The sequence below is a fragment of the Trichosurus vulpecula genome, chromosome 8 (assembly GCF_011100635.1).
Source record: "Trichosurus vulpecula isolate mTriVul1 chromosome 8, mTriVul1.pri, whole genome shotgun sequence".
In the NCBI taxonomy this organism is placed as follows: domain Eukaryota; kingdom Metazoa; phylum Chordata; class Mammalia; order Diprotodontia; family Phalangeridae; genus Trichosurus; species Trichosurus vulpecula.
Genome location: NC_050580.1, coordinates 16,300,606 through 16,312,929, shown reverse-complemented (window position 1 = coordinate 16,312,929; position 12,324 = coordinate 16,300,606). Strand labels below are relative to the sequence as shown.

Genomic DNA, 12,324 nt, shown 5'->3' with positions numbered 1-12,324 from the left:
GGCAGGTGGTAATCTGGAAATGATTATGATGTAAAAAGAAAATGAATCAAAAAACTTTTAAGAAAAAATCTGAGCAATAATTAGGACATTGTGCTATATAGAGGATAAATTTATAAAAGCAACCATCTTCATTACATAGCAAATTAGGAGAGACGTGTACTACAGTGATCTCTAAATGTCTTCCAGGACTAAATCTCTGTATCTTGTTTTCTATAACTAAAATTCCAAGCTGAATTTAAGAAAGCAGAATACAAGTTTATAAATAGGAGTTTGAACAAATTTTCTAGTTTCTTGGCTTAAGACAGTCACCAGTTTCCATTTGCTTAAACTCTTATAAAATGTAATTTTTCTTAAAAAAATGTATTCCACCAAATGCTTTAATGTATTTTGTGTGGAATCCAATATTTGTAGAGCCCCAGGAAATATGAAATAGTCATCTAATAGTAATTTAAAGTAACAAATTAGATGGCAGCCCTCAACTTTTCATCTTTTGGGAATTTTGATGTCTCGATGATATTAACCTTCTAGCAAAAGCAAAGTATTTCTTCTTCCTTTTTTTCTTCTTCCCTTCCCCTTTTTTCAAAGCTACATTTTCTGAGCAATGATCATTCAGCCAAGATCCCTTTTGGAATTTGGACATCTCCCAAAGGTGTTCCCTTCAGAGATCATCTCCACTTCATTATTCACCTATGAAAACAAAACCAAACTTCTAAAGGACTTCATGAAACGAAGCGTGGTATTAACATGCCTCCTTTGAAAATCTCCTAAGGAATGTCTGATTGAGTTTAAATATTCAGTCTTCTGAAAATAGCTGTCTTTCTCACAACAAGTCCAAGGAGGGCCTTGTGGGGAGGACAGAAAGGGGGAGATATCTGGAATACCCTCTCACTATTTTCTTGGTTGTGCTTATTAAGCAAGCCTGATTTTTTTTTCTGAAATATTTTTACTCCTGAGAATATAGAATGAAGGAAAATATTTAGTGAGTCTTTATTGCTTCTGATCACTGTGTTAAATTTTGAGTATACAAATACAAAATGAAACATAACCCTTGCCCTCAAAGAACTTATATTTTAATAGGAGAATATACACATATATGTTAGTATTGTCTATGAAAGTACGGTGGAGAGAGCACTGTGCCTGAAGTCAAAAAGACCAGAATTCAAATCCTACCTCAGGCACTTATTACCTATATGATGCTGGGCAAGTCACTTAATTTCTATCTACATCACTCATCTCATCTGTAAAGTGTGGATAATGCTGGTATCTACCTCCCAGGATAGTCTGAGAATTACTTGAAATAACATTTGCAAAATGTTTTGCAAATCTTAAAATGTTATAGAAATACTAGCTATCAGCACTATCACTGTCATCATCACCGTCATCATTATAATTATTAAAAGTTTCAGAGAAGGTGAAGGGGCCATAGAGGAGTAAGTTGACAAAACCTTTCCAGGAACAATGGTAGAGTTAATTGGATCATTGTTCCAGAGTGGGAAAGGGAGGGGCATCAGAGTTGCCTAGCAAGGCTGCTGTCTAGGATGTCCAGGAGGTGTCTGTCAAGTGGTGAGACAACTAATACATGACCTTTAATTAAAGCATGACTGGGGTCAAGAAAAAATGAGAGAAATGGAAGAAAACACATAGGAGAAATTCTAAGATATAATGTTGCCCTCAAAATCATGGCAGAATTTAGAGTGCATTCTATATTTCAATTTCCAGCCTTAATTTCCCTATACTTCATCCCTTGATTTTATGGTCTTCCTGGCTTCAGATGTTCAATCCTACTATGGCCAAATCAACACAGGCATGTACACATATTTAACCAAAGAGGTATCGAAAGGGTTCTAGATTCAAATCATTCCGTAAATGAGCATTCATTAAGCATTTACTAAGTAATATGTTCTGAGAATACCAAGAAAAGGAAAATTGTCCCTGATTGCAAAGAGCTTAAGGTCTCATAGCAGATAATAGAAGCAAACAACTATGTACAAAGAAACCTTATCCAGGATAAATGGGAAGTGCTAACAGAGGGAAGGTGTTGGAATTAAGAGAGGTTGGAAAAGCTTTTTCTAGCAGGTGGAGTTTTAATTGATACTTGAAGGAAACCAGAGAGCAGAGATGAGGGGGGAGGGCAATAGAATCCAATGGAAGGGTGTGTCCTGACAATGAACTCTAATTGCGTACAGGTGGTGGTGGTAGTTATTTATCCATGGATACACAGAGAATCTTTCTCAGTTTCCTCTTCTATAAAATGAAAGAGCTGAAGTGGATTCCCTCTGAAAGGATTCTCTTTGGGTGCTTCTAATTGTCAGGAAGGTTTTCCATTGAGTGCAAATCTTCCGTTTCAATTTCTGCACGTTGTACCAGTTCTATCCTCAAAGGCCAAGTCTATCAAGTCTAATCTCTCATTCAAATTTTAAACTATGTTTTCAATTTCATTCATGTAGAACTTGCTCTGACAACACAAAATGGCACCTCCTCTATAACTTAAACTTATAGAGTTGTATAAAGGACTGAGAAGTTAATTGGCTTACCAAGAGTAACACAGCCAGGATATATCCAAGACTGGATGGAACCCAGGAGTCTTTCTTACTCTGAGGCTGGCTCTCTACATCTTGCTGCTTCCCCATGATAGCCATGAAAATTCTTCCTTGTTGTCTCCTCTCAATCTTCTCAAGGCCAACCATCACTAATTCTTTCAAATCTCTGTTCTTATGGCCTGACTTCCCTCCCATTGCCCTGGTGGACTTCCTCCACCTAAGCCAAATTGAAGATCTCCCTTCCTACGATATGATGACCATTACTGAACACAACATTCTAAATGGGGTGGGAGCAGCACAATGGATGTTGGGGCAGGAGAGACTGTCATTCATTAGTCTGGACACTTGCTTCTTTTTTATGGCCAAAATTACTTTGGTGTATTTGGAGTCATTTCTGACACCTTAAAGTAGGTTAAGGAGTAGTACAAGTAAATTTTCACACACACACACACACACACACACACACACATGCATGCATGCACGCACATGCACCACAATCTTTCCTATCCCTACTACACTGGAAACAGGATCTGAGAAAGTCAATATTTCCTAAAAGTAAAAGGGAAAACCTTGGTCAGTTTGGTGCTCTACTGTATGCTGGGAGAATATTTGTTCCCTGAGTAAAGGTAAAAAAATCAGTTCTGTTTTTCTCCCCTGTATCCTGTCCTTGACTGGGTTTACTGTCAAATCAAGGAAATGGACAGAGACTATAAACTTCTTGAGGGATGTTATTGTTTCATTTTGTTTCCTTATCACAATTCCTTGCTTAATAAATTTCTGTTGGGCAGGGTTAGATGGCATAGTGGATAGAATGACAAGCCTGAAGTCAAGTAGGCTTATGATCCTGAATTCAAATACAGCCTCAAACACTTAATAGCTGACCCTGAGAAAGTTATTTTACCCTGTTTGCCTCAGTTCCCTTTTCTGTAAAATCAGCTGGAGAAGGAAATGACAGACTACTACAGTATCTTTGCCAAGAAAATTCCAAATAGGGTCATGAAGAGTCAGACATAACTAAAATGACTAAGCAACGACAAGAAACTAAAGATACTGTTCTCCCTTTTAAATTGGGATATACAGATTTTTCAATGATGGTTGCCATATCTTCATCAATATGCCTAATTGATTACATAAGAGTAGTGATCTGCCATTTATGTCTTTTTTTAAGGAAACTTAGAAAAGGCTCTCCTACTGCAAAATGTTACAGGATCTTTCCAACATCAGTGTCTAACTCACACTGTTTAAACAACTTTTATCTGAGAGAGGAAAAGGCTAAACATCTGGTTTCAAATTCTCATATGGCCAATTACCCCTGATGAACTTTGGGCCAGTCACTTTTCTCTATGCTTCAGGTTACTTATTCACAAAATGAGATGGCCAAACTGAACCATCTCAAAGTCCCTTGAATACCTAATCTTAAAATCCTATGAATCCTGATTAGTTTGTCAGTTCCTTGGCAAATGATTTTGAAGAGATAAAACTGGACTCAGTGCACTTTTGGTGATGGAGAGGCAAAGGTCATGAGCCTTCTTTGCACTGATTCTGAATTATATTTGAAGCACTGGGAGTTTTCTGAAGATTGTGATTGTAAAAAAGAAGGAAAGACAGTAGAGTGTGTATCTCTGTATCTATAATTGTAGATCTCCAGAGCACCCTTTTTATATCTATCTATATCTCTGCCCAGGTCTACATCATCTATGACAGTGTAGATATGGACAGAAATATGAGTTGACAAATATGATATAGAAGATATGATTTGCATATTGTTCCTTTTCAAATATTCTACAAGTTAGATCCCAATTCAGACTGGCTTTCTGCCCAGGTTATTTTAACTTAGGTTTTACTGCATTTTAAAATGGGGCAAAGTACATCAAAGAAACATCTTGTTTATATGTAAAAGAACACAAACTTTGTAACTATCTGAGATTTTCAATATTTTCTGTTTTCATTTTGTAAATGGTGATTTGATCACATGCAATTATATTCCAGGGGTTGCCAGCAAGCCATGTGCGGTACCGAGTGGAGGATAAACAATATCCTTACCCGGCAAGCATATTTGACGTAGAAAAATATTCAGGACGTGTAATCACTCGAGTAAATCTCAATGAAGAACCAAGTACAATATTTAAGGTACACTCAAGTGTGATTGTGGATTTCTCAGTGTTATTGTCCCCCCCCACCCCTGGCATGCCAAGTTTTTATTTTTTTAGACTTTGGAAGTGATATCAATTTTTCAAATTCTGTTGAAGATACTGTGAATATTTGGTTATCAATCAATCAATAAAATTTTATTAAGCACTTACTTTGTACTGGGCATTGTGCTAAGTGCTAGGGACACAAAAAGAGTTGAAAGATAGTCCTTGCCCTCTGGGAACGTACAATCTAATTAATCTGGTTTTCTTTCAAGACATTTTAGAATATGTAGCACAGCATATACCCAATTTGTACCTGTCTGTTAAGATAGCATATTGGAAATATAGTAATGGCTCTTCAATCATAATTAAACCACTTGGATTTAAATACTTAAATTAATATATATATATATATATACATATATATATATATATGCTGTGTCAGTAGTTATTTTTCTGTTTATTAAAATATGTAGATATCCCCAAATATACTGCAGTTTTAGGTAAAGTTTGGGATGTTTTAAAATATTTTTTACTGAGTCAGAAGTTAAAACTCTAGAGTGGTCTTCTAGATAAAGGCTGAGTTCTTTCATTTGTCACATGATAATTCCCCTGAGCTATATCTATTTTCAGAGTCATGAATAGAGAAGAACATCAGGGAATTTGCCTCATGGTATTGACCTTGAAGAGGTGAAAAGAAAAAAAAAAAACAGACACGTACTCTTCAGCAGTCCTGGTTACTACCTAGGAGCTTAGCAAGTAATTAGAAAGTATAATTAATCAAAAGAGGAAGCGACCGAATTGAGGGCACTATTAATAACAAAATCTAAGCATTTATCATAACTTTATTCCTCCTACCAAAGCAAATTGTCTCAATTCTCACAAGAAGCTTCAAGGTCTAGTGGAATGGAGTAACCTTGGAGTCAGAAATACCTGAGTTCCACTATATCTGTGATTCATACTAGCAAAGCTATATGATCTCAGGCAGGAGACTACACAGCTCAATGTTCCAAGCAATTCTCTAAGACTATATTTTCAGTGATTAGGCCATCTGATATGTATTAAGGACCCTGGGAGTGCATGACATTGATGAAAACACCAATCTAGAATACATATATACATATATGCATGCAGACTTATGTACATGTATACATATAGTCTAGACATATATACATATACACACATAATCACATTACGAATTAAAAAGTAGATTTAAGGATACATTTTGTCTTAGGCACCAAAATTGCACATTATAGTTCTGTTTATTCTAGAAATAAGATGCTATATTTTTTTTAAAATAAATTGATGTCATTTATGTAACTAAGAAAATGACATGGGTTGATAATATGGTGAGCATGATGAATAAGGAATAATGAATAATACCAATTACAAGTTCCTTTGTCATGCCCTTGATTTCAAAAGAATTTGAGTGAGATCACTACCCCACACACCAGGCATACTAGGCGTATCCCCTTTGGGAAAGTAGGAAAGAATCTGGTCAAGACTTGCACAGAATTTGTAGGCATGAATGGGTTAGGATCAGCATCTGTAGAGAGAATATTCATATTGATAATATCACAAATCCTTTGGAGTATTAGACTTATTTTGGATGTTAGATAAGTTTTATTTAAATATTTTAGAGGTGTTTTGTTTGTTTTTTCTTTTAATCAAAAAGAGAAAGGTCCATTAGGAGGAGAATAACCTCAACAATATTTAATAGTATCCCAATATCACCTAAGTGACAGAAGTTCCAGGGTTGCTTTTTGTTTTCATCATGCGGACTACTTCTAGAGTTCTCTGTACATTTTATGTAGTCTTCATTTAACTATTCATTTACAATGGTAGAATTTGCATTGAATCTGTAAAGTTTTCCAGACATTATGCTCCAGGGTGAGGTGATATGTTCATTAGTCTCAGGCAACCACTCAGTTCTGGGAGTGGGGGGAGAGATTATTTAATTTAAAAGAATTCTGAAAAAAAAGAGTTGACTTGTTTTTCATTTTTTAACTCATTAAGTGGCCATGATGAAAATGCATCTTCTGTTCCAACCTAAATATAGGACACACATTTATGACAACAATACTCTCTTTTACTTTGATTCTATTTAACTTTGCTTTTCCCCCTAGCTGGAGGTTGTTGCTTTTGATGATGGGGAACCTGTGATGTCTGGAAGTGCCACAGTGAAAATCCTCGTCTTGCATCCTGGAGAAATCCCACGCTTCACACAAGAGGAATATAGGTATTGGCTTAATAACCACATTGGAGCAGGGTGGAAATTTAAAATATTATTTGGTGACTGCCAATTTGGGGGTTAGTTGACAAACATTCATTAAGTGCCTGCTATGTACCAGGTGCTACCCTGAGCTCTGAGGATATAAAGAAAGGGGGGGAAAGCCAATCCATACTCTCAAGGAGTTCTCAATCCAGTGGAGGAGCCAACATGGAAACAACTATGTACAAACAAGATACATATGGGATAAATTTGGTGTGGTCTCAGAGGGAAGACACTAAAATTAAGGACTGGAAAATACTTCTTGAAGAAGGAGGGACATTTACTGAAACTTTAAATAAAGCCAGGTAAGCTAGGTATGGTAGACATCTAGTAAAAATGCCCAAAGTTAGGACATGGAGTATCATGATCCAGGAATAGCAAGAGGCCAATGTCACTGGTTTGTAGAGGTATAACAAGATACAGGTGTGTGTGTGTGTGTGTGTGTGTGTGTGTGTGTGTGTGTGTGTGTGTATACCAAGGACATACAACAAATTGTTAACTTGAGTTCACAATAGATGATTTGCATTTGGAAAATATAAACCTCCTTTAATGTCTGAATTTCTGCCAGGTACAGTTGCTCATACCTATAAAATCCTATGGCTATAAGTCACAAAAAAATTCATTCTCCGAAAGGCTAAAAACAAATATCAGTCAGAGAGCAATGGAAAGCCAGATGGATGGTAGGAACAGGCTGACATAGTAGATAGTTTTAATAGTTTAGCTTCAAAGAACCAGAATACAATAGGCCATCAAGAAGTAGCTTTACCACAACAATAAAACAATAATAGCTCTCATTTCTATGAGGCTTGTGGGTTTGCAGTGCATTTCACAACTGCTAGCTAAGTTGATCCCAACAACAACGGTATGAAACAAGACCTCATATTATCCTCATTTTTCAGATGAGGAAACTGAGGCTATGAGAAATTAAGTGCCTTATTCTAGTAAATATAGTTTAAAAAAACTAGTAAATATCTAAGGCAGGACTAGAACTCTGGTCTTCCTAACTGATTTTCCAGCATTCTAACCAAGACTGGGTCATGAGGCATGCCAAGAACTCTACTGACATTCTTGTGTTGTTGAGAGTAAGGAAGCACCGAACTCATTAGGTGAACCTCTTATGTCAAATTTAGAATAATACGTGGACCAGAATGACGCAGGAGGAAAGTGGCAGGAGGGGGCTATGATTTTCATTGCTACCAGGTTATCACATAAGATTTTGTATGTAGTGTCAGAATTCAAGTAAGGAAGGCCTGGTTGTGACTCCTACCCAGATACTTACTAGCTATGTTACCCGAGGGAGTTCACTTGACCTCTCCTCAAATGAGGATAATATTACACTATTATCCCGGGGTTATTGTTGGAGGAGACAATGAGATAATACATGTAAAGTACTTCGCAAACCTTAATATATTACCTATTGTTAGAATTTAAGTGACACAAAGCTATCAAGGAGTATGAACTGTACCTTTACAGAAGCTTCTCATGATTTCCAAATCCAATAAATCATTCTAAATTGTACATAAAACAATAATCTCAAAGTAAATTTTCTTTGGAGGTGATAGGAAATTAAAAGCACTTTTAAATTAATTTTAAAATATATTCCAAAGAGGGAGAGATTCCAAAAGAATTCAGAGTATTCCAGACAAGATTGCTACCTCAGAAAAGGTGTGCTTTCTCGTGTCTAGCCAATCAGTGTGAGGACGTCCCTCCAGTGAATCCTTGAGGAAAACCTGGAAAGGGAAGGGGCAGAAGTTTTCTCCAATTCTCTTTAGCAGACAGAATCTTTATCACAATTGACTGAAAAGTGTACAGAATTTAAAAATCCCACTGTAGCAATCATATATTGATGGAAAAAAGGCACTTGACTCAGCAGAGCAAAATACAGACTTAAATACTCTATTTCAACTAGCCAGCCTTCATACCAAGGTTAATATCACAGAATATTCCATGACACTTAAGAATATGTACATAATTTGATGCAATTAACCTATTATCCATTGAGGATCAATGTTAAGTGAGGCATAAGACAGGGAAGGGGATGTGCCCCAAAACTTTTTTGCCAGAGTTATGAAGTATTTTTGGCACCAATTGAAAAGTCCAAGGGATTCCCTCTCTCAGGGGTAAGATTCCTCAGTTATCTGTTTGCAGATGATGCTATAATGACCACATCAAGGCATTGGATTCTACAGGGCATTTTTTATTAAGTCCAAGGTAATTCCAATGAGATTGGTCTTGCCTCCAAAGACGAGAAGCAGAGGTAGCACAGAACACACATTGACGAGGTCATGATTCATATCCTTATTCTCATTATATTATCTGCCCCATTAGAATGCAAGTTCCCCTAGGGCAAATATTGTTTCAATTTGTCTTTATTTCCCTAGTGCTTGGCTCTGTGCCCGTCAGGTAGTAAGTGCTTAGTAAATACTTGTTGGCAACTAATTCAGTTAAAGTACTGTTGGCACATATGTATACCATGATATATATGAACATGTCAAAGCCAAGAGATCTCATACAATATGGAAGAAAAAATAAAGAAATTCTTTAGTGCTGATATATCTAATACTGACTTTCTCACACACCTCAGGCTCACTGAAGGTGAGAGGTATTTTTCCTCGATTTAAAAAAAATTCTTTAATCCTTTCCCTATTGTATTATTTGTCTAATAAGAAAATATTTGAATATTAAAAAGTTTGTTTTCAAAAGGCTTAGTCAAATGTCTCTAAATTGGACTAATGGAGGGGAACCATTTTATAAGACCACAGGAGCACAGATTCTGGTCCGGAAGATTCCACAGAAGCTAGTGAGTCCAGCCCCCTCTTTTTACAGATTGAGAAACTTCTATCATTCCATCATCTTTTGCCCTATTAACGTAGAAGGCAAAGGAAAAGAAGGTCCCCAAGCCCCACTTCAAGAAGATCTTTCTGATCTTCTGGACCATCTCTAGCACTACGTTTTTGTGGAAAAAACAAAAAAACAAACAAACAAAAAATGCTGAAGTCTTATATCCTCTGCCGTATAATTGTGGTGCACTTATAGACAAATAAGGGTTGATATTTGGATGTGTTAACACTTGTAAGAGGCTAAAGTGAATGTGTAATAGTTGTAATTTGATAGTTTGTCAGCATACTATTATTCCTTCATTGACTGAGGCTTTTCTTCTCCTTTTCATCCCCTACCCCATCTACTAGAAGCTGGCTCCTTCCATTCCAAAACTACTTTGCATTAATTGTGTGTATATGCATACACTAAAATATTCATATATGTACACATGTTTATACATATATACATACATACGTGGGTGTATATATGTGTGCATGTGTATATTTGTACAAGTTGTCTACCCTGAAAGAATATAAGGTCTTCAGGACAGGGACTGTTTTCATAGCTGTCTTTGTATCCCTTGTACCTGCCACAGAGTAGGTATTTAATATGTCTGTTGGTTGATTAAATGGCCATTCACTCATCCAAAAAACATTTATTGAGCATCAAATGTTTGGAATGCTTTCTTAAGCACTGAGAAAGTATTCTGTGTTGGGTTTTGGTAAGACCTGGTCTCTATTCCAGTGGACAGTTTGGTCTGCTGGTTGGTAGAACACACAGATAACTGTAATATACAGGCTATGTGGTAATTACATAGAGATGTTTAAATAAAAGTGCTCTGTAAGTACTGAATAAGGGAGAGAGGGGAGGTCATTATGACTTCAGGAAACAGGTGAGTAAAAGGAAAATGAATGACATTTGAGTGGGGTTATGCACTCTAGGAATGTTTCAGCCAGAAGAGGCAAGGACAATTGAGGCATAGTGGATACCATTAATAGAGGCACAAGATTTGGAGAATGCTGGGTGTCTAGTGGGTTTGGGTGGTAGAATTAGAATGGTTCCCTTTGACTGAAAAATAGTCAGTAAAGGTAGGGAGGAGGTAGAGCTCAGAGTGTGTTTAGGGGAACACGGAGAGTCTCTTGCTTAATCCTTGTGAATGAGCTTCCTAAAGTGGAGAAACATTCCCTTTGGAAACTCCCTGCACCAACTCAGACATAGTCCGTTTAGGATTTAGTCATATACTAGGAAGCTATCTGAAGATTATAGGGATTAAAGGAGTTAACTTGTGATAATTTACGTAGAGCATGTTGCAAACCTTAAAACAAACATACGAATGTTCATTATTATTACTGGAGAATGAGAGAGGCTGGATTTGAACCTAGGTCTTCCTGAAATCAATGAGTCACTTAGCATTTATTAATGATGACTATGGATTAATAACCATGCAAAATACTAGACATAAAAAAGAAAAAAGGCAATTCGTGCCTCTTAGGAACTTATATTCTGTAGGTCAAGACAACCCATAAAAGGGAGCTGAAAAGGTAGTGGGGGGAGGGAAGAGGAGTATGGTGCTGAAGGACCAAGAAGAGTGAAGCTTGGCTGGTCCTGGCCTTTCCTCAAAATAGTGATCTGAGGAGGAACTTAGAAATGGGAAGACAGATATTCCTCTTCAGTTCTTTAGAGATTATAGTCTGGGAGACAGGATCTCTGGGGCAAAGAGAACTTCTAGGAAGAGGGAGCAACTGAGGCATGGTGGACAAGTCTGGAGATGTGGCAGCAGGACCAGGACAGAAGACTCCAGTACTACAACAAATGATGGTGGATAATCAGATCCATACAAAGATAGATAGATAGCTGCAGATAGATGTACATTTGATGTCATAATAATATCCATATATGTAGATGTGGATATGAACAAAGATACATTCGAGTTTTAAGATCACTGAAGTAAAGGTCCAGAGAAAAGGATTAAACTCTGCAGCTGTATTTATGGTTTACAAAACTGACTCCAATTAATGTGTATTTACTTTGTATATTTTTGGTTTTTTTTTCCACATTGTTTCTTCTGTACAAGGTAAGCTCCTTGAGGGCAGGCACTGATTTAGTTACCTTTTTGTGTTCCCCAGCTGGGCATACTGATTTAAAAATACTTGTTGCTTGCTTGCGTGTTTTCTCATTTGCAAAAGTTATTAATAGTGTTTTGATCGCAGTAAGATCTTAATAAGTGTTTACCAAATGAAGCTGAGCTCAAATTTCACACTGTCAAAGAATATCGGGCTTTCCAGATTTTAATACATGCAAGTACATTTCACACATTTTGCTCAATCTAATTGACAGAGGGCAACTTACATGCATTTGAGCAGGAGGGTTCCCAATACCAGGTTCCCACTATGTTCGACAGCAGTTTTTCAGGGGATGACAAAGCACTGAAAGTCTCTTTTAGTTGTGCCTGGTTTTCCCAACAGGACTTGGTCATTGTACTGATTACTTATTCAATGAGTAACCCTTCCGTGAACATACAGGTTGCTCCTAATGAAGTTGGTCTAGCCAGAGAGAGGAT

At 36.9% G+C, this 12,324-nt stretch overlaps 1 protein-coding gene across 1 annotated transcript in view; it reads left to right on the top strand.

Annotated features, from left to right (window-relative positions):
• Positions 1–12,324, top strand: part of PCDH15 (protocadherin related 15) — a 1,035,697-nt gene that overhangs the window by 830,800 nt on the left and 192,573 nt on the right. The window contains exons 21-22 of the mRNA XM_036735025.1: positions 4,530–4,670; positions 6,799–6,911. Coding sequence (XP_036590920.1) covers positions 4,530–4,670; positions 6,799–6,911 — 254 coding nt within the window. The remainder of the gene's footprint in view (positions 1–4,529; positions 4,671–6,798; positions 6,912–12,324) is intronic.